The 23,125-nt window shown below is 41.1% G+C and overlaps 1 protein-coding gene across 4 annotated transcripts in view; it reads right to left on the bottom strand.

Moving 5' to 3' along the window:
* Positions 1-23,125, bottom strand: part of RSPRY1 (ring finger and SPRY domain containing 1) — a 45,748-nt gene that overhangs the window by 3,347 nt on the left and 19,276 nt on the right. For all 4 annotated transcript variants that reach the window (XM_041766143.1, XM_041766145.1, XM_041766142.1 and 1 more), the window contains exons 4-14: positions 22,477-22,589; positions 21,347-21,473; positions 20,299-20,357; positions 18,386-18,452; positions 17,844-17,975; positions 16,829-16,944; positions 15,559-15,702; positions 9,791-9,902; positions 7,186-7,288; positions 6,699-6,851; positions 1,455-1,559 (exon numbers count right to left, since the gene is read on the bottom strand). In XM_041766143.1, coding sequence (XP_041622077.1) covers positions 1,455-1,559; positions 6,699-6,851; positions 7,186-7,288; positions 9,791-9,902; positions 15,559-15,702; positions 16,829-16,944; positions 17,844-17,975; positions 18,386-18,452; positions 20,299-20,357; positions 21,347-21,473; positions 22,477-22,589 — 1,231 coding nt within the window. The remainder of the gene's footprint in view (positions 1-1,454; positions 1,560-6,698; positions 6,852-7,185; positions 7,289-9,790; positions 9,903-15,558; positions 15,703-16,828; positions 16,945-17,843; positions 17,976-18,385; positions 18,453-20,298; positions 20,358-21,346; positions 21,474-22,476; positions 22,590-23,125) is intronic.

Below are 23,125 nucleotides of genomic sequence, written 5' to 3' on the forward strand. Positions count from 1 at the left end.
CAGCTTCTGTTTCCAACCTTGGTGGGGAGGCCTTCTTGGGGGGCATTGTACTTGTTACTCTTGCTGATATTTGGACACTCTTCTATAGGATCCAGGCTGCCCTCTAGTTCATCTCCTATAACTGAACTTGGTTAGATGGGATGGAGGTGTTGCCTTCTCAATGGTTAGGAGGGTAGATAGTAAGTAAATGAGGAGGCCCTAAAAATAAAATTGAAAGGGATTTCCCAAGAGGATCATAAATATTATTAAAATCTTTACATTTTAGGGCAGCCCGGGTGGCTCAGCGGTTTAGCGCCTGCCTTCAGCCCAGGGTGTGATCCTGGAGACCTGGGATCAAGTCCCATGTTGGGCTCCCTGAGTGGAGCCTGCCTCTCCTTCTGCTTGTGTCTCTGCCTCTTTCTCTGCATCCCTCTGTGTCTCTCATGGATAAATAAATAAAATCTTAAAAAAAAAAAAAATCTTTACATTTTGCGAGGTGAAAACTGTATTAAAATATAATACTGAGTAAAAAAAAATAAAAAGAGACGCCTTCCATCAAGCAGCTTCTATTTCAGATACTTTCTGGAAGATAGCCATGTTTTCCCTGGCAAACTCTAATTTCTCATTCAGTCCACTTTGTATATAATAAACTTTAATGGACAGATATGGAACTGTGGGGGATCCCTGGGTGGCTCAGCAGTTTAGCTCCTGCCTTTGGCCTAGGGCGTGGTCCTGGAGTCCTGGGATCGAGTCCCACACTGGGCTCCCTGCATGGAGCCTGCTTCTCTCTCTGCCTGTGTCTCTGCCTCTCTCTCTCTCTCTCTCTCTCTCTCTCTCTCTGTGTGTGTCTCTCATGAATAAATAAATAAAATCTTAAAAAAAAAAAAAAAGAAAGAAAAGAAAAAGATATGGAACTGGTAACACTGCATAGAGTCCAAGGGCAGGCAGCTCCTGGATGGGCCACAATGATAAGCAGATTACTTTGAGCTGAAAATAATCAAGGTCCTAGGTGCTAGAAAAAGTCTCAGGAAGAGACTGTACCTTCCCTGCAACTGTCTAAAAAATTTTTACATAGAATACCTGTTACCAGGAAAAGAATTATTAACACACTAAGAAACTTACCTGTATAACAGGGCAACCTTTGTTTTCCAGACATCTCCTCTCACCTTCCTGCTAATGGCTTTCTTCACCTTTTTACCTCCTGACTTCTGCCCCTTTCCTTAGCTTAGGAAGACATACTTACATCATTTTGTCTGTCTTTGGAATTTCTTGTCTGTGTGGATTCCCCATATATACAAAACTAAATTTGATTTTCTCCTGTTAATCTGTAGCATATAAATTTAATTCTGAGTCTAGCTAGAGGAACTCTGGACAGAGGGAAATTTCTTCCTCTCCTATAGCTGTAAAAGCAATTCTAGAATAGGATGAAATTTTACCAAATGCAATACACAAAAGAAATGACCAAACCCTCTTACCTATGTCCACATGGCTTCAACTGTGTGTCTGCTACTTCGTCACAACACAGGGAGCAGCAGTTTTCCCGGATACTGACTTGCTTCAAAAGAGCAAGACGCCTGTGCCTGAGTAGAAAGAGTAGTCTGAAACTTATTTGGTCAACACATAAATGGGCCTATTAGCAGTGAGGCATATTAAATGCTTTGAAAATGCTCTGTCCATATGAAGTACACTATAGGTATTCCTTAAGCTTTGGTCAGTAAGGTTCTCACTTGCATCTCATTTCAATCCTATAGTGATTTTCTATAGAAGAGAATGAGAGAGGCAGTTATTCACATTTTGTAGACAAAGACATTGTTCATAGAAAGGATTTATGTAAGGTCACACACATGGTAAACAGATTCAGGAATCAAATTCAACTCCTGGTTCTCAGTCTAGTACTAGTTTTATTTTATTTTATTTTTTTAAAAGGTTTTATTTATTCATGATAGACACGGGGGGGGGGGGGGGGGGGGGGGAGAGGCAGAGACACAGGCAGAGGGAGAAGCAGGCTCCAGGCCAGGAGCCTGACGTAGGACTTGACCCCGGGACTCCAGGATCGTGCCCTGGGCCAAAGGCAGGCGCCAAACTGCTGAGCCACCCAAGGATCCCTCTAGTTTTATTTTACCAGCAAATTTTCACCTTTAAGTCCTATAGCTCTGAGAGTTTGATGAAAAGCAGTATTTTCCCAAGAAAAATGCACACATATAAGTTCCTATACAATTTCAAGGTGTTTATGATAGTCCAGCACAGATTATTCTGGAAGCCCACACACCTCGGGGTAGAACCCTTAAATTACATGTTGACCCGTCTGAAATGGAAAAGCAGACAGGCAGAACTGCTTTGCTGAAGGTGCAGACCTGGTAGCTGGGCAAGAGAGACATGAAACATTCACTCTGTTCACCTTAAGCCTAAGTCTGGAAATTCAACAATGAAGAGAGGACTAAAAACATATCCCTGCCTTCACAAAGCTTCCACTTCATGGAAGAGAGACTAGAAAGAAACTAGGTGAGAAAGCAAAATATATAGAATTTTAAGTGCTGATGAGAAGTATGAAGAAAAAGCAGGGAGAAGGATGAGGTAGTGTGTAGGAGAAGCAGGGAGATACCATTTTAAATATGGCAGCCATGGGAAGTGACACTTAAGACATGAAGGGCATGAGGGAATGAGACCTATGATATCTGAAGAGACACTATTTGTGATATTGTAATTTATTTAAAGATTTTATTTATTTATTCATGAGAGACAGAGAGAGGCAGAGACATAGGCAGAGGGAGCCCCATGGGGGACTCGATCCCAGGACCCCGGGATCAGGCCCTGACCCAAAGGCAGATGCTCAACCACTGAGCCACCCAGGCGTCCCTGATATTGTGATTTATAATAAATATACATTTGGTCTAGGTCTGGGTTCCTGGCATAGAGGTCCTAAAACCCTGGAAATTTCCTAAGAGAGGAGAGCAATAAAGATGTTTTGTTGTGTTAATTAGGTGGATACTGAAAAGCCCCTAGGTAACCTAAGATTTGGGCTGGTTGCTTTGCCAGGGGAACCAACCCTGTAATTAGTGGGTTGGAACTTTCACTCCTCCCCCACCTCCCAGGAGGGCTGAGGGGCTGGAGGTTGACTTCAATCACTAATGACCAAAGTTCTCATCAATCATGTCTCCTTAATGAAGCCACCATAAAAACCTGTGAGGAGAGAGTTTGAAAATCTTCAAGGTTGGTGAACACATGGAGGTTTGAGGAGAGTGGCGCGCTCACAGGGCATGCAGGCTTCTTGCCTCTTCCCACATGCCTTGCCCTCCACATTGCTTCCATCTGTTCCTATATTATATCCTTTTATAATAAACTAGTAATCTAGTTACTAGGAAAGTAAACTATTAAGTTCTGTGAGCCACTCTAACAAATTAATCAAATCTGATGAGGGAGTCATGAGAATCTTCCATTTTTAAAATTTCTTTTTAAATTTATTTTATTAATTTATTAATTTATTTATTTTCTTCAATTTAGACCCAGTCAGAAGCACTGTAAAAATTCACACTGGCAACAGTCATCTAAAGTGGGGTTGTAGGACAGCTTTATAGGACTGAGCCCTTAACCTGTGGGATGCGATAATCTCTCCAGATAGAGAGTGTGTCAGAATTGAGTTAACTGCTTGTGGTACTAGAAAACACACAGGCCTATTCTAGTAGCAAGAATAACCAGCACAAAGGCCCTGAGGCTACAATCTGGATGTTTCTGGAGCAGCAAGGCCAGGGTGGCTAAATAAGGAGCATGAACAAATAGGAGATAAAATGGGAGATAAAGGGCAGCCCCGGTGGTGCAGCGAGTTAGTGCCGCCTGCAGCCCAGGGCATGATCCTGGAGAGGATCATGGGTCGAGTGATCCTGGAGAGGATCCCTGGGTCGAGTCCCAGGTCAGGCTCCCTGCATGGAGCCTGCTTCTCCCTCTCTGCCTGTGTCTCTGCCTCTCTCTCTATCTCTATGAATAAATAAATAAAATCTTAAAAAAAAAAGGGGGAGATAAAATCAAAGAAATAACAAAGGAGAGGAAGGGACAGATCGTTTACAGCCTACAAGGTCACAGTAAGAATTTAAGTTTTCACCTTAAGTGAAATGAAAAGCCACTAGAGTCTTTTGAGCAGAAAAGGGTACAATCTGATTTAAGCTGTAACAAAATCATTCTGGATGCTGTGTTGAATAGACTGAAGGGGATCCAGGCAGAAGCTAAATGTCAGGGCAAAAATGATACACGTAGGAAATGATGGCAGCTTGGACAATGGTGGCTGCAGTGAGAGTGACAAGAAATAGTTGGATTTGGGATACATTTAGAAGGCCCAGCCCCCAGGGTGGCTGAGGGATAGGATATAGGGAATAGCAGAAAGTATGGTGTCAAAGGTAACTCTGGGATTGTGGCCAGGGAACCTGGAATGATAATGGAGTTATTAACGAATGAAAGTAGCCAGCAGTTCTACAATCCTGGCCTCCAGTGGATGACTATTGTGGCTGAGAGGGGATATGGTTTGTCACTGTACTCTTGTTTTCTTTTGCATTTGAAGTTCCTCCTAATAAAAAGGTTGAGAGGAGGGATAAAAAAAGAATGAATGAAGGAGAATTAGAGACAGTGAGTATATACCATATAGAATTTATAAGTTCCCAATTAGTCACAGGGCGATGATCTCCCACCAGGAAGCCAGAAAGGAATATATTCCAATGAGTAAACAGATACAAGGAAAACTGTCTTAGGCACATCCACACCTAATGCTACAATCTGTAATGAGGTGCAACTGTAATGTTAAAGGGGTACAAGGTAGCAGCAGGAGGTTTACTTGGCCTCCACTAATTCTTATGTTGGTGCCACTCAGAGACCATGCAAGGTGAGGTTGTCCTAGCCTCTAACACCGCTCTCATTTAGGGCTGTCTGCACCTGGTGTCAAGCTGACAGGGAACTGAGAGACTACATAGAACCTGCCCATAAAAGACTTTTTATAGGTGATACCTATTGCCATCTGACTTTTTTTCTTTTAAATATTTTATTTATTTATTTAAGAGAGAGAGAAAGAGAGAGAGTGAGAGAGAGTGCAAGAGCACAAGCAGGGGGAGGGACAAGGGAGAGGGAGAAGCAGACTCCTTGATGAGTAGGGAGTCCAACAAAGGGCTGGATCCCAAGACCTTGGGATCATGACCTGAGTGGAAGGCAGATGTTTAAGGCAGTCATGCACCCTGTCATCTGACTTGCAAAGTTTAATTCTGCAGGGGTGGTTCACTAAGTGCTGGAGCAGTGTGAACTATGGCCAGCCTCCAGGGGAGCTCTTGGGTTCTGCATTCCCCTTTCAGGGTGTATGGCACAAGGCAGGCCTAATGCCAGGCTACATCCAAGAAGACAGGCTAAGTAAAAAGGAATGAGGCAGGACAGACGTGCAAGGTATCATCACTTCATATGTTCACCAAAAGGAATTTAAAGTTCAGAATCTCTGTCAGACACCAAGCCACGTGGCAGGGAAGTTCTAGGAGTGAACCTCAGGTTCCTGAGCTGGCATGTCCCTTCTGCTCCTGCCATATCACAGAGGTTCTATTGTAGCAGGCAATGCTGCTGGGTCACCATGTGACATTTTCTGGTTCACTGGAAACTGCTGAGCCACTTTTGGCCTTGAGACACCGAGTCCAAGGTGAAGCACAGCCCAGAAGGACTGTTTACAGACCTGCTTTCTTAGCCACAACAGGAGCTAGGATTACAACACTGTGTTACAGATACCTTCAGGGGCATGACGGCTCAACCCTGGCTCCACCATAGCCAGTGGGACCTCCTTGAGTGCTGACAGATTCTGTCACTGATCTGACCCAAGTGGGGTTACTAGCAGGGATGCTCTTTCTCACATAGGCCCAGAAAGCTGCTCTGTTAAAAAATGATAACCTTTGGCTCATATGGTCAAATAAGCTCCAAGTTGAGGTCATTACTAGCAAGTGTCTGGAGTCTCTCCTAGCTTAAGGAACAGACCACGTTTATCACAGAGAAAGAAAAGCAGGTATTCATCCAGGAGACAATGCTGATCACAGTTTTTAGAAAAGCGGGGCTGTGGAATTTTATCCAAGATGGCATTCTCTGTCCTAATGGCAGCAGAGCAGTGTTGGCATCTTTGCCACAATGGCTAAACCCAACAGGAAGTCTATTTCAACAAATCCCAAAGTTAACAGCACATCTGTTAAAAGATATACTTGATTTCCTAATGTTTAGGACTTTTCATTGACCTTCAGGTAAAGTTAGTTGAGGGGCTTTTTTTTGTGTATGTTCATGTGTTATGTTGTCTGGTTTTTATACCAATGTTATTTAGTTCATAAAATTATTTGGAAGTGCTTTTTCTTCCTGGGTTCTGTAACATTTTAAATAGTAATGAAGTTATCTGTTACTTAAAACTTTGGTGGAAATCTCTTGTGAAACCACCTGGGTCTGGTGGTTTTGGGGGACATACTCCTTACTTTGATTCAATTAATTTTGTAATAACTGGTTTGTTTGTATCTCTTTGAGTAATTTATATTTCCTAGGAGGTCATCCATTTTACTCAAGTTTTCAAAATTATTTAAAAACTCAGGCTTTAAAATAAACAAACAAACAAATAAAAACCCAGGTTTTAAAAATTATTTAAAAGCTGAAAAAAAGTCTCAAGGAACTGTTTCAGCTTCTCACGAAATGCGGTGAAAGTCTGCAGACAGCCTAAGTGGTCTCCTTACCTTGGCAAAATGATTTTCTCTTCAGCTGTTAGGAAGGCGTAGTCATTAAAAGTGCTAAATTTCATAGATGGTGGATATTTGAATGGTTTAGCTCCAAAATTGAACTCACATTGTTGATATGACATGAAACTAGCTGCAGCAAAAAATCCAGATCTAGAAATAAAAACAATGACAGAGGTCAAGAGAATTCATGAAAAAAAAGTAATACTCATACACAAAGTGGCTTTTATATGTTGTACCCTAGCAGAAAGGAGGGTGACAGATTCTGTTTACTAAACTAGATAGGGCTGTGACCCTGACACTATCCTGCCCTCATCTTCCATATCAAACTTTGGGACCATTTTAAGTATGATCAAATGGGCCCCCAATGACTCAAAATAAAATTATTTCTCATTACAACTGACCATATAAGTGGACAAAGTCTTTTTCTGGAGAAAAGTGAATCCCACATATCTACTCAAATTTTTGACTAAGGAAAGCTACTTACACAGTAGATGAAAAGACTTGCTTCTCAGGAGGCAGCTGGTTGCCATTTAAAAAGAAGATCATTTGCTTTTCATTCAAGTCTAACAGAAATCCTACTGTGTCTCCTAGAGGATAAAGTGGAACATTATTAGGGTAAGGGTTTAGTACTGCCAGGGTTCTGCTCAGTGTCTCAAGTGTTAATTAAATACACCACTGTATAAATCTGTAGCTATGTATTAACACATTCACCTTCCTCACTTTTTCTACAGCTGATCTAATACTTTAAAGTACCATTAAGAAGAAAATGCTGCCAAGTAATCTGTGACAAACTATCAATTTTAGGTTTCACCTCAATATCAAAGATGTTAGAATGTGGAAAAATGTGCATTTTGGGATCGGTGAAATATGGCCAGGTCCAAATCCTGTGCTTCCTTGCCTCTCCACTGAGTAACAACTCCCAGAGATAACAACTGCTCAAAAGCATGTTAAAAAAAAAAAAATCATTCATCTGCACTCAAAGTTTCTGCCTTTTAAACTGTAAAAGATGGGCGGCCCAGGTGGCTCAGCGGTTTAGCGCCACCTTCAGCCCAGGGCCTGATGCTGGAGATCCGGGATTGAGTCCCACGTCAGGCTCCCTGCAGGGAGCCTGCTTCTCCCTCTGCCCGTGTCTCTCTTAATAAATAAATAAAATCATAAAAAAAATTAACTGTTAAAAATAATAAACATGCAATTATACAGTGATGACAAGAAATATGGATACTCAAAGCTGGTGGAGGAGAATCTGTCAATAGATGGCAAAAGCCTTGAAGTTCTATATCCCCCAAGCCAAAGAAGTTTCCCTTCCAGGGGTTTATCCTGAGAAAGCCAGAATGGTTTGTAATATTTTTTTAATCATAATTTTCAAAAGCAAAAATCTAATTGTCCAACCCCTTGGGAGCATTGGTTGATATAGTATAATGATATAATGGGTTATTGAAAAAGCCATTAAAAATAATGTTATTTAATAATCTGGAAAGCTGCTCAAGGCATATATAACAACAGCAAAAAATATACCAAATTTTAAGTGTTTAAAAAAAAAATTAGAGGTCCCTGGTTGGCTTAGTTGGTTAGGCGTCTGCCTTTGGCTCAGGTCATGATTTCAGGGTCCTGGGATAGTGCCACACATTGGTGGTGGTGGTAGTGGTGTGTGTGTGTGGGGTCTCTGCTCAGCAGGGAGTTTGCTTGTCTCTCTCCCTCTGCCTGCTGCTCCCCCTACTTGTGCTCTCTGTCAAATAAATAAAATCTTTAAAAAAAATTATAAGGGATTTTCAGTTTGCTTTTCTCTTATTTTTCAAATTTTTATGCTAAGTGTATTACTTCAGTAATCCTTTTCAAAATTATTAAAAACACAAGTGAGGCAGTCTTTGTAGACAGTGCTTCCATCTTCAGGTCTGCTAAATGGAGAGCTTTTATGTTCCTTTAAGAACCTGCCAGCTGTTAAAATGAGGGCTTATATTGGCTTTTCAGGTTTCTCTTTTCCCACACTATCATTTGAGCTAATTAGGTGGAGCCATCCCCTCACAGCAGTGGTCAGATTCCTGTTCTCTTAGCATGCCTTTAAAGTCAGTTGACATCCATAATGCTATTGGTGTAGGAAACAGACAGAGATGCTTAGAGGAGTGGAGTTCTTTCCCCAATATTGTTCCATGCTGAGGGTAAAATCCTTCCAGAGGTTCTATCCCCTACCATATGTCTCTACATCTTCAAAATGAAGTAGGACCATTAGAAGGCCTCCCAAGAATACTATCCTCCAGTGCAATGGTGCCATAGCAGGGGGAAGCCTGTTTTCACTGTGTTTAGTTGGGGATAAAAAGATTCAACAATCTTAAACCCTTTAACAAATTGTATGACTGTAACTTTGCTGCTTGAATCTTTCCTTAATAAATTGTTTTCATGGGTCTAAGGCATTGGATACTGCAAAATGGATGGAATGAACACTGACTGGGTCAAAAGAGACCATAAGTTGATAAAATATATTCCTGCTAAAATCCTAGAGCCATGATTGACAGTCCTGGCAGTATGCGCCTCCTGCAGCATCCCAAGCCTGAGGTCTGGAGAATGGAAGCTGGGCAGGTATGTTTAAGGCTTAAAGTTCTCAAGTGGTCCTTAAAAGCTTCTCTAGAAGGGCCCAGAATGTGGCAGAAGAGTGCCTTTTCCCCAGCCATATTTACTCTGAAAAATCTTCATTTTACTGGCATTACAATTTCAGCATCCTCAGTATTTCCCTGGATGCTGTGATTCAAAACATGTACCCAGAGGGATACCTGCCTAGCTCAGTCAGTGGAGTGTGCTACTCTTGATCTTGGGGTTGTGAGTTCAATAAAATGGCACTCATATTAATCTTATCATTTCCCCCCCTAAATTAAGGATTTTATAATCTGAAATGATTTTGCTAAAGGAAGGGCCCCACCAGAGGTGAACTTATCAGAATACTGGTCACATCCATGACAGGGAATACAAAGGCTCATATCCCTTTTTCACATAAAATCTTTTTCCATTAAAATATTTTAAGGCCTAACATAATAGATGCCTCATCATAACCAGATCTTAATCTAGTCGATAAATTCATGACAGAGAGGAATGAATACCTTCTTTCCAGCACGGGTGTAGGTGAGGCTTACTTCTGGCATTGTACCAAATCAGCTGCCGGCAGCCATCGTATGCACAGGAGTATTCATCGTCCCCAATGCCGTAGCCTTCCTGGAGGGAGACAGGGCCCAGAAAATTAGCAAGCTCTGCCTGCTGTGTTCAGGGAAAAGATGGTGTGTCTTTGTAACCATTAATCTGGTGGCTGGAATTTGAAGCTTTTTGGATGAAGGGAGCCTATGGTTCTTAGAAGATACTAAATTCTGATGTGCCCTGGTTCTCTGTGACTAGATAATGGCTTTACCAACAAATATCTCCCAAGTTTTCACATTTGTTAGTTCACTGAATCACTAACATTTTGAGGCTGGTGCCATCAGACTCCACTTTTAAGGGGAAATAAAGGCTCCGAGGGGTCAACCATGTTGCCCAAGGACAAATCATTACTCAGAAAGTCTGGACACTGGAATCTTCTGATTCCAAGACCAGTGTGCTTTCCACTTCATTGCAGTTGGGCAAACACCTTTCTTGCATGTAGTAGACTTCACAAGAACCACATGCTCAGAGATGTCAAAATTGGAGACAAGAGAAAGGTTATAGTGGATAATCAGCTAATAGCTATTCTGAGGTAGGCTCAACTGGAGCATTATATAGGTCCTTGGCAGCTTCTTTTGATTACCTTTTAAGTTATTTTATTGTTAAAAGGGTGGAGGGATATTAAATTAAGTGCTTATGAAAAAATAGAACAGAAGCAGCATGCATATCAGACAATTGCTATCTTCCTTCAAAGGCCAAAGGTGAAAGATTGTTAGTGGAGAAAAGAATTGAAAATGTGGGCCAAATCCAAGCAAGATCTCAGGTCCTGGTGATGGTCTGCTTGTTCTTTCTTTTCTTTTCTTTTTTTGAAGATTTATTTATTCATGACAAACACAGAGAGAGAGAGAGAGAGAGAGAGAGAGAGAGAGAGAGAGACATAGACAGAGGGGGGAGAAGCAGGCTCCTTGCAGACAGCCCCAGTACAGGACTTGATCCCAGATCCTGGGATCACACCCTGAGCTGAAGGCAGACGCTCAACCACTGAGCCACCCAGGTGTCCCTTTTTAAAATTTGTATTTAAATATTTTATTTATTTATTTATTTATTTGAGAGAGAGAGAGAGAGAGATAGAGAGAGAGAGAGGGAGAGAGAGAGGGGCAGGCAGAGGAAGAGAACCAGGCTCAATGCAGGGAGCCCGACGTGGGACTCGATCCCGGGTCTCCAGGATCAGGCCCTGGACTGAAGGTGGTGCTAAACCGCTGAGCCACCGGGGCTGCCCTCCCCCTCCTCCTTTTTTTTTAAAGATTTTATTTATTTATTCATGAGAGACACACAAGAGAGAGGCAGAGACATAGGCAGAGGGAGAAGCAGGCTCCCTGTGGGGAGCCTGATGCAGGACTTGATCCCAGGACCCCGGGATCATGACCTGAGCCAAAGGCAGATGCTCAACCACTGAGCCACCCAGGCGCTCCTGGTCTGTTTGTTCTATGGGGATAAACAATGTGGTGAGGAGATCAAATCCACTTTTTTTTTGGTGGGCTCCACGCTCAACATGGGGCTTGAATTTATGACCCTGAGATTGACTTGCATGCTCTATTGACTGAGCCAGCCAGATGCTCCAGTGAGGAGATCAATTGGAAAAAAGGCTCGAACATGTTCCTTGCACTACAATATACTGAATTCTGATGAGTGTTCTCCAAAGAGAAGCTTCTGAACTAGCTGTTATAAATGCATCATGCAGACTATTTTTTTAAAATTTTGTTTATTCATGAGAGACACAGAGAGAGGCAGAGACATAGGCAGAGGGAGAAGCAGGCTCCATGCAAGGAACCCGATGTAGAACTCGATTCCGGAACCCCAGGATTACCCCCTGAGCCGAAGGCAGACGCTCAACTGCTGAGCCACCCAGGCGTCCCTATGCAGACTATTCAGGACTTAAATAAATTTGCATCTTCCTGTCTGTAGGCAGAGAAGAAATTCATCAGTTTACTTAGAACACCTTGCTTCCTTCAAAGCCTGAACAAGTAAAAAACTTATTTTTTATTTTATGGGTGTTGGATATAGGCAAAAGACAATTCTTTTCTACCTTTACTTTCTAATGTCCTAGGAAGTCCTCAATGGAACAATTGATAGAAATTTCTAGAAGATTCCTAGCCACAAGAATTGGTTAATAGCAGACCTCACCATGCAATGTCTTCCATATCTTGATAAATTTCACCGTGGGACAAAGGTGGAGCTCTATTAATTTCAACCACAGATCTCTACAGACTAAGAAGTAGGTGTTTCTGCCAAGCAGAGATGCACTTTAAAAATTCCTTTGAGCTGACATCTCAGAGAACAATCTAGATGTACTATACCCTCTGTCAACCTGAAAACATTTCCAGCAGGGCTAACTATGGTTTCTGCTGGCTGAGACAGGTAAATGAGAGGACAGGGTAGCTAACTTAGTACTTGGGAGTGATAATTTTGATCTGCTTGTTTATGGTCACATATATTACATATATTTTAGTCATGGAAACATTATTAAAAACAAAGTTTTATCCATAACTGTCATTCACAAAATATTTTGAACCCTCGTCCATGTGGTGACACGATCCTTTTTTCTGCTGTCCAGCATCCTAACTGCTTCCTGTTTTATGTAATGTAATGAAGATACAGGGTCCTGCCTCCTGCTCTGGAGGTGGAAGGGTAGGTTGGCCAACTGGATTGTTCTAATAGACACCCAGTATGGTATGAGTGACCCCACATAAAGGGATGGTTAGGACTGATTTGTGGCAGAAGCGTTGGCATCCTGGCCTTTTTTTTTTTTTTTTTTTTAAAGATTTTATTTATTCATTCATAAGAGACACAGAAAGAGAGGCAGAGATACAAGCAGAGGGAGGAGAAGCAGGATCCATGCAGAGAGCCTGATGTGGGACTCCATCCCAGGAATCCGGGATCATTCCCTGAGCCAAAGGCAAATGCTCAATCACTGGGCCACTCAGGCGTCCTTCACTCTTCTCATCTTTAAATGGGGAGAACACCTTTCCCCCAGGTGTTCAAATTCTTGAAAAGATTAGAGATAGCATATAAAAGATTTGTCACGTGGTAGATGCTCACGAGAGGGCAAAAGGTATTTCAGATAACTTAAGATGCACCCTTAAAGATTTGCTCCACCGAAACCTCCATAAAAATACACAACACAACAAGATAAGCTATTCTGTGGGTGACCTGAACAAGGACTACCGTTAAGATTCTCATTTTAATGCTTTGTCTCTGAGTCTGACACTTTAAACACTGAAGCCCAAGCAGTAAGAGTTAAAGCAAGAGGCACTGTGAAGAAACCTCAAGTAAGCAAGAGGCACTGTGAATAAACCTCAAGTATTTAGAAACTGGGTATTTCTAGGGATGACTTATTCCATAAAACCACACCCTGTCTATACAGGCACAAAGATTCAGAATTACCAGAACAATGTCTATTTGAAGCAAAGTTTTCAGTTTGGCAACATGATTAAAATCCTACATTTGGGGAAAGAGATAGCAGACTCCATTGATTTCTAACAGGGAACCAACCTGTGCTTGGATTGGGATAAATATATATTTTTTGTTTTTTAAAGAAAGGAATTCAAAGTCTATCAGACAATTTAGAGAGTAGGAAAACATCTTTTTAAGCCTCTTAATTTGAGGAGCCAAAGTTTCTCCAACTATATGGGAGAAATCAGTTTAATCTACCAGACAAAATGATCCAGCTTCACTGATCAATAAAAAAAATTTTAGTCATTCAGAATCATATATACTACACATAGATCTGTGGTGTGTTTGCTGCCAAATGAAGAGAAACAAATGTTATATCAAAGCTTTCCCCCCAAAGGAATCCATCTTTCTTCTAGTTCTGGAGCAATTTTTTTTTTTTTTTAAGATTTTATTTATTTATTCAGGAGAGACACAGAGAGAGAGGCAGAGACACAGAGAGAGAGGCAGAGACACAGGTAGAAGGAGAAGCAGGCCCCATGTAGGGAACCCAACATGGGACTTGATCCCGGGTCTCCAGGATCACATCCTGGGCTGAAGGTGGTGCTAAACCACTCAGCCACCCAGGCCGCCCAGGAACAATTTTTTTTTACATCCAAATGAAGAGTCTAGCTAATTCTCTGAGATTCTTCCCATTTTCAAATGCAAAGAGAACAGGAAGGAGCCTGAATTGTAGTTTGAGATTCTTTAGGTCCTTCCCTCAGTCTCAGTTTTCTCATCTGGGAAATGGAAATTCTGAAAGTAAAAAAACTGTGGTGGGAATCAGACTACTGGCTCTAAGATAGTGCTCTGGAAATGAAGCCCCTTTTCCCCCCCAAGTCCTAAAAAACTGTCTTCAGGATATCCTTTGGGGCAGGCCGTCAGGGTAACTGATACTACCTGCTTTAAAGCAGGTGAGAACTAAGGTCAGAACTAAGAGACTAATTGGCATTGTTCTCCAGACCCACATACTAACTTTTATGGTGCCACAATCAAGCCCCACGCATCCAGGTTTTAATTAAGGTCCAGTCAATGAGGAAGCCCTTCATCAGGGAAATTTCCCAATGAAAGCAATCACAGACTGGGCTCTAGTCTCCATCCTGGACAAGAATCTGACCTCTTCACTCGCCCTCTTCCTCCAGTTGTCTCTCCAACAAGGAATTTAGCCATACACAGTTCCAAGATGCTATACAGCTTTGCTTAAAGGACCCTTCTGAAACTATGCTTCTGACAGGCAAGCTCAGTTTGGTTCACGTCTAAAACCCATCCTAGGACCTTACCTATGGGAGACTATTGTTTAGATTAACAAAGTAATTCAAGGGGTGTTCCAGTTCGAAGAGTAAAAATCCTGTGTCCACAAAATATTCTAGATCAAAACTGGATTAATTCCAAACAGCTTAAAAATTGCAATAACACAAGAAGGAGGGCAGCCCCGGTGGCCCAGCGGTTCGGCACCACCTTCAGCCCAGGGTGTGATCCTAGAGACCCGGGATCGAGTCCCATATCGGGTTCCCTGCGTGGAGCCTGTTTCTCCCTCTGCCTGTGTCTCTGCCTCTCCCTCTCTTTCTATGTCTGTCATGAATGGGTGAATAAAATCTTAAAAAACAAAAACAAAACAAAAAAAAAACCCAAGGAGGCTGTTCAGGCTGGGCATCGGAAGGGCATAAATTGGCAAGAAATCAACATCTGTAGGAAAGGGAGGAACTCCAGCCTCTCATACTCAAGTAGCGGTAGCTGAATCCTACTTCCTCTAGCAGGTTTCATCTTCCCCCTACACGACAGCTTTCTGTAACAGAAGATAAATGCTAAATATCGAAAACAAATGTGCCTACTAGTTACAAGGTAAAAATCAAGTAAATGAAGTCAATCCAACATCTAGAACTTTATGAAAGGAAGAGAATTCCTACAAAGTTCTTACAGCTTAAATGCGAGGTAAAAGTCATCACAGATCCCATTATAAAAACTGAGCCAGAGATGTGTGGCTGGGGCTGGAGGAGAGCCTACAAAGACAAAGGACACACCTAACCTCTAGGTGAAAAAACTCGAGGGGAAAAAAAACTGAGGGGCAATTTTCCTTGTGTTTTCCTATTTTGGAAACAGGTTAGCAAGCCCTGCAAGGGATCTGGCAGCATGTGATTCAGCCCAAGAAATGATTATTGTGCAAACTTACCTGGAAAATTCATGTCCTCCACCCACTCACCAAAAAACTGCTGTTGTCCCCCTCTACATAGTTCTCTAGGGTACTCACATGATTGAGAAATTTGCTATCTCGTGTGGCCCAGCCAATCTGCATGACACCAGAAGTGACCACGGTGACTTCGTAGTACCATACCCCAGCATCCACGCAGAAGGTGCAACGCACGCTTTCAAAAGAGGAGGCATCACAGCGAGCCTGGCAAAACCAAAGCATGTGACAGCCCACCATCAATGCCTGAAGACCACGGAAGATAAATGACCGCCCAGAGGTGGAATGTCTTCTTCCTTATTGAAGTTGCTGGTAGATGGTCGTTTCTTTCTCCATGCATCCTCAGTGACACAAAGTGCAAAACAGAGTGAAAGAGGCTCTTTTATAGTTTTATTCTCAGGGAGTTCTAACAGGCTTGGAAGGCCTCAAAGATGGCTGCAGTAAGCATTCATGAGGTTACTGGCTTCTTTTTGAAGTACTTACATACAGAGCTTTACCCCCCCGGTAGAATCTTTGGCAAATGCGTCAACATGGCCTTAACCTGTACTTGTTAGGATGCAGAGAGGAGGACATTGAAGGGTATAAGACGGGGTTCCTAAAAATAATCTAAAGTAGAAAACTACGGCAGGCATTTGGCAATAACGTAAGATCAAAGAGCTGTCTACAGCCATTCTTCAAACAGCTCTTTCATCTTGAGGTGTCTGGTGCCTGATGGTGCCTTCCTGCATATAAGCAGCTTTCATCAACCTGCACCACAAAATCAGCAACATCTCCAACATACAGGGAGGAGGGGAAGCACAAGACAGAATACAACTGGTGATGCAGGGATTTAAAAAGGAAGAGCCTCTTTTAACCTTTGGATGAAAAAGATGGCAGAGATTGAAAGACATATTTGAATCAAATTGTCTACAGAGAACAAACTGAGGGTTGCTGGGGGAAAAGGGGGGATGGATTAAATGGGTGATGGGGATTAAAGAGGGAATTGGTTATGATGAGCACTGGGTGTTGTATGTAAGTGATGAATCAATAAATTCTATACCTGAAACTAATTATTACACTGTATGTTAACTAACTGGAATTTAAATAAAAACTTGAAGCTATAAAAAAACAATCAAATTATCAAATATTATAGTGCTTACTATCTGTATAGCACCATGTGGGATATAGAAGAGTAAGTAATATCCCAAACACCCTCTTTCTGCATGCACCCTCTACCTCTAAACACTATAAGAACAGGACATAAACTTCCATGTATTCTGCAAGAAAGTGCTCTTTGTTCGGAACCAGGGTGTGAAAGATTTCCCCCCACATGTGCCATCTATGGAAGTTTTACCTCCAGTCCATGAGGCGAGATCTTCAGGTACTCGCTGACATCGTTGCTGTTCAGCATGGCCCTAATGCTATTCAAGTCCACTTTCTCATATGTCAGCTGCCTACTGTCTTTTAAAACTGTGAAAGAAAAAGTGGTCATGTTTGTAAGGCAGGCTGTTGTGGGAAAAAACCCAGCATCCTCACTGACTGCCATTCTAGTTAAGAAGTGCAGGTGCTCAGAAATGGCAGAATTGTAGGGAGACTTAAAACCTTTCCCTCCTGCCACACTATCATGTGAGGACCAACCAAGCAAAAGCTAGGACAACTAGGACAGCACGGCTAGCTTTATGCTTCTGTTAACTGGATTTCTTATTCTGCATGCAACAAAACCCAAATTATACTTTTTTGAAACAATTCTTTCACTGGCACCATACAGGCCGTGCATAAAATAACTCTCCACAGTGCTGTGGTATGGAGGAGGGATATACACATTGACCATACTTTAGCATGTGCTAACTATGGAGGGGGAGCGAGGATTTAGTAGTAGGACAGTGTCAGTTCTAGCAGCCCTTAGAGGAGAAAAAGAAAAGCCAGGAGCAGCCCTCCTGGCATAGGTAAGATGTATCTTGAGTTTTGAAGAGCCATTTTAGGACAGGGAGAAGGGTAAAAAGAAGGAACGCCAAGTGAGGGAAAGGCCTAGAGTTAGGGATGACTGGGGCCTGCTTGCAGGACAGTGAGGTAATAGTTTGTGGAGGGAAGAGTTGATTGGACACTGACATCTGATTAATGGCCCTGATGCAGCAGGAAGGAGGGTAAAAGTTTTTGAATAGAAGAGTGCTGGAATTAGAAGTGTGCCATATAATTCTTATTTGGATGATCTCTAGAATACTTTTCTGCTACTTCACCTACAGTGTAAGCCCTTACAAGGAAAGCATCACACTTGCTATTACAAAATGAAGAATGGTGACCCTATGTAAGAAATGGGTTTGGACAAAGAAGCAGGCATTTTAATAAAGGACAATGTCTTATCTACTTACAGAGATTGTCTAAGCTCCACTGGGCACAGAAGCCTACTTGACGCTTCAGATAATCAGGATCATCAGCCCAGGACTCCAATGTGACAAGCCGGTCACTAATACTGGATTCAGAGATAGTCAATTTATTTTCACCTGTTTGGGAAGACAGAAACCTTAGAGCAACCATGAAAGAGTAGGATGATTTGTGGGCGAGGTAAACAGGTGGGTAGGAGCGAGGAGAGGCAATCAGAAAACTTGGAAACTAGAATAATGACATAGCCCAAGAGCCTCACCTGTTTTCGGGTAAGTAGCAATCTTATCACTAACTTCTTAGCTATAAAAAGTGAATGACAATGGTCACCAAGTTCTCATTCTTAGGTGAGAAAACTCTTAGCTTCTATCCCTATTACATCTTACTGGCCTTGAGGCATCTACCCAGACAAAAACAGAACATGTGCACGTTTGATGGGGCTTAAAGCAAAAGCTCATTCAGTAAGTAAGAAAAATAAGATTTTTAACAACCGATACAGAAGATCATTAGTGTAAGAAGTCACTATACCTACTTGTCTGTGCAAACTTTTCCAGTGCGATAAGTGCAAAAAGCATGACTGTGGGGTGGGACTGTAACTTCTGAAAGACAACAAAAGATAAAAAACAAAAAGAAACAACATCATTCCCCTGCAGAGGCAGCAAGTGAGCAATTTCCTCTTCTTATGTCATGTGTGCTAGATTTGTTGTGAGCAGTCATTAAAGTTTTACTCATCTAAGTCCTCAAATCTCTGTTTGCTAATACTGTTAGTAATGAGGAACCAAGTTAGAGTCTCGTAAAATCTATTTTTTTTTGAAGCCATGGGGTCCATTTATAGATATGCAGATTTCAAAAGTATTTTGTTAAATGCACTATGTTATTCTACTTAGTAACATTTATATTAGGGCTTTGTGAAATAAAACCATGCTGATTCTTACATTCATTTAAGCAAGCCAAATGGAAACCTAGAATTGTAGCTAAGAATGACTTTTACTCAGAGCCCTTAAAGGAACCATTCATCATTACCAAGTTACGAAATGATAAATGATTAAATGAACAACCAATGGCTTAGTTTTCAATCTGTTCTCTGAAAGGAATCACAGAAATGCTAACAGTGGGAGGGAGAGCGTTCTTCCCATTACAGTTAACTTCCACAGGTGTGTGCATTTATCAGCACCCCTTCTCATAGCTCCATTTGGAGCCTGCAAAGGAGCTCTAGAACATTAGATGATTCCTACTTACTTCCCTGGGGCTCAAAGGTTCTGCAAAGCTCATATAACCACCAGCCTGCCCCATAGCAAAGCCTGTTTGGCACCCTGCTTCTTGCCATATCCGCTTTCAATCCCTCTGTCTGCTTTTTCTGGCCCTGAGCCCTTTCCATCAGGCTGTCCAGGCCTGTCCTCCTGTCTCTGAACACTGTCTCCTGATCAGACAATTTTCACTAATATGCCAGGAGCATGGCCATTCCTATCTCTGGGCTTCTGCTGGTGATACCTTTAGCCAAGAAACCCATTTTTCCCTCCATTGTACACGGACAAATCCTAACTTATGACGTGACCCAGCCAAGGTCCAAACTCCATGAGGAAGCCTGTCTCCCACAGCTCTCTAGCATTCACCACTCACATCTTACACCTTTCCATCACATTCTCAGAACTCTTATGGCACTTAGTCTAAAATACCTGATTTTGCCCTTAATCACATCCTGTCATAAAATGCAGGCTAAGTGTCTTGTCTGGGTAGTTTTGTTCCCTCAGTTAATCAGGAAGCTTCTTGAGGGCAAAGGACTATTATACTACTTTTGTATCTCCACAGTGCTTGCTTAGCATAGTAGAATGTGTTTTACATACATATCATATAGGTACCGAAAAATAAGGTATTTTCTAGATTTTGAAGGTCAATGCTCACTTGGCCTGCAAAAATACCTATTAGAAATATAGACCAGACAAGTCTGCAGTCCAGCAGTATGGGCAATCTGACAGCACAACTTCAGAAAACCATAAGCTTCACAGACAATAGATCAAATACTCTATGGCAACAGTTATAAGAGCAGTAGCCAGGAGGGGAGGGAAGGAGTAGAGATTTATATATACTGGCAATCTGACCTGACAGTTTCCTGGCTTGGAATGCCATGTAATTTTGTTTCCACTGTGGAGGTCCCTACTACCATTTGGCAGACTCTAAGGACATGCACACAAAAGCCATCATAGCAGCTATCTTATGACTAAACTTAAAACCAGACCAACTTGGCTGCTTTTGCTTGTAATGAATTCCTATCCCACTCTCATTTTTTTTTTTAAATATAAGAGGGAATAGATGAACACTCAGGAAGCACCTGCAAATAAAATTTATAACCAATTCCATAATCTGTGCCAGTGGTTAAGCTGGCAATTTTAGAAAAACACACACTTTTAGATGACTAAGAATAACTGGCTTCGATGCCTTACTTACCAGACACTGCAGCAAATATTCCAGTATTCCTGGGCTAAGTAAGCCTATACTTGCGGGACCTAGACAAACACAACAAACGTGAGATATAATGAAATGGGCCATATTATTTTTCATCAGTACAAATTGCTTTTTAGAACTCTTTGACAAGGTGCTCTCATGCACGCTGTCTTATTTTCTTATTTAAGTCTCTTGCTCTGAGGCAGGGACAGGCACCATTCCCATTTCACAGCTGAGCAAGTGAGCCCACAGTGGAATGAGTCAGGCCGGTGCACCTGGAGCACACATGGCAGAGCTAGGACCAGTAACCAAGTGTCCTGACTCTGAATCTGTTGTTTCTTCCATCATACACCATCTAACTAGCTGAGCTATTCACCTGTATTTGGATATTGCCTAAAGTGGGTAATGTTCATAAACAAGTTAAATATCTGCTTCTTTTCTTAGGAATGGCTCCAATTTAAAATTCCTTTCTTCTTCCCTGACTTAGAACATCTCCAGTATCTGGCTAAACTTTATAAAAGTGTATTCATGTATGGTATCTTTTTTTTTTTTTTTAAGATTTTATTTATTTATTGAGACAGAGAAAGAGACAGAGGGAGAAGCAGGCTCCATACAGGGAGCCCGACGTGGGACTCGATCCCAGGTCCCCAGGATCACACCCCAGGCTGCAGGCGGCGCCAAACCGCTGCGCCACCGGGGCTGCCTTATGGTATCTATTATATGCATAAACATATACCTATATAAATATTTATTATACTGAATTGAGTCTTTTATTCTTAATTTTAAAGCAAATAAGTAAAAATTTTTCTTTTAAATGTCTCTGAGAATCCTCAAAGCTATATTAGATTGCAATCATCTCTTTGGCCTTTTGAATAATTTTTTTCCAGTTAACTTGTTCTTGGTCCTCTTTTTTTTTTTTTTTTGGTAGTAGTGGTGGGTGGGGGAGAAACACTCCTTTTTGGTATGGCAAGTTTGATTAAAGTCCTGCAGTGCAATCTTCCCCTTTATGTCAAACCACTGGAGAGCTTTCTTGGTAGAGGTTCCCAGTTACCTGCTAGTTTCTCGGCTAAACAGCCTAGGACTGCAGATGTGTTTCTGTGTTTGGCAGGATGACCAGAGTCCTGGCAAGCTACTTCTCCATTTAAATTCAGAATCTCAGTCAATTTCTGGAGTGCATCCTAAAAACAAAAATGTAACAAGTGAATTTGATAAAATGTATTAGACTTTTTTCTCCTCCAAGGAAATTGAGACAAAAGCTATAGCCAGCTATTAACTCAGAATGAACATACATACAAAAATGATATAATGCACCCAATGATATCATTATTGAAGAGAAATGCTAATTTGATCAACCTAGAAGTTTTCTTACATGAATTGCTAGATTCCATTTCATTCAAAATGTACCCGTTGTATCAAAAATATGCTATGTACTCTTGAATCATTAGACTAAATCCACCCAAATGCCAGTATGATTGGTAACAACAACACCTTAATGAGGTTGAAATAAAAAGTTACTTATGATTTTTTTCCTTTTTTAAAAAAATCAAACAAGAACAAATCTTGCCAGAGGTTTTGAAGCAAATTACAACAGAAAACCTCTTATAAAGCTTAGGCAAAGGTCAGCTCATCAGTGTCTAGGCCAAAGGCTTTCTCTTCTGTCCATAATGTTTTTCCATGTTGTGCCCAAATGTCTGAGGCTTAAACAAATGAAAGATGCCAGCACCCAAAATTTGTAAAAAATTATTCCATAGAACATATGGACTCAGGCAATGAAAGTTTGATACTTTAGTTCTATATAAGGGAAAATGAAGGTTACACCAATCTTTAATATGTTTAAGACTCACAGATGCTTTTAGTGTAACGGTTTTTTCTCCTAATAGAAAATATTAACGAAAACATTCTGTAATGAGAAAATTATTCTGTGGAAGATAAGAAAATCAGCTCAGCAACTGAACATTCTCTTTCAATTTCAAATACAGATTGCCATTTCAGGTATAAATGCTTTCATTTTTAAGATTTTTTTTAAATTTTAAATTAAAGCTTTATAGTTATTGATGGAAAGAGGGTGTAGCACCTCATTAATAAAAAATAAACTTACATAAATGAAGTCAATATCGAATGAAACAGACCCCAAATGTAAAGCATAGGTGACAGTTTCATAAAAGACAAGTATTAACTTACTTTAGTGGGCAATGGACATTCATCTAGCAATAATGTTATAACAGCTGGTCCCAGTGGATCTTCCAATGGAATAACTCTAATTAAAGACTGGACAACGTCTAACCATCCTTCATCTAAGAGCAAATCGAGAAGATTATATGATGGAGCCACTATTTTAAAAATGTAAAAATATATAACATAACACAAAGTGACTTCACATTAAAATAGAAACACTTTTGGCTTTCATCCTATAGCTTTTAAGCAGCTAACAATGGCATGGACGTAGTCATTAATTGTAGCCATCATGGTAGACCAAAGTTTCTTAACTTATAGGAGTCTGGTGGTTTGGAGGTATCTTCATTTGGAGCAAAGTGAAGCTATAGTCTTGGGATCTCAAATCATTATTAAAATAGTTTCAGCATCTTATTTAGGAGTTTATTGAGAAGATTCAGTATCTGAAGCAGTTGGCTCCACTTTCGGAATGAAACTCAGGAAATTGTGGGACAAAAATATTTCTCCCCATTCTGAAACAGTTATGGCCAAAGATCTATAGAATGCCAAAAAAAAAATTTCTTTCAATAATTTCAGTGCAATAAAATCAATACTGAGAGGTGCAGCTACATATTCAGGATGCAGTATACAGTGGTTATTAATTGTTACTCCAGTACAG

Source organism: Vulpes lagopus, chromosome 8 (assembly GCF_018345385.1).
Source record: "Vulpes lagopus strain Blue_001 chromosome 8, ASM1834538v1, whole genome shotgun sequence".
NCBI lineage: Eukaryota > Metazoa > Chordata > Mammalia > Carnivora > Canidae > Vulpes > Vulpes lagopus.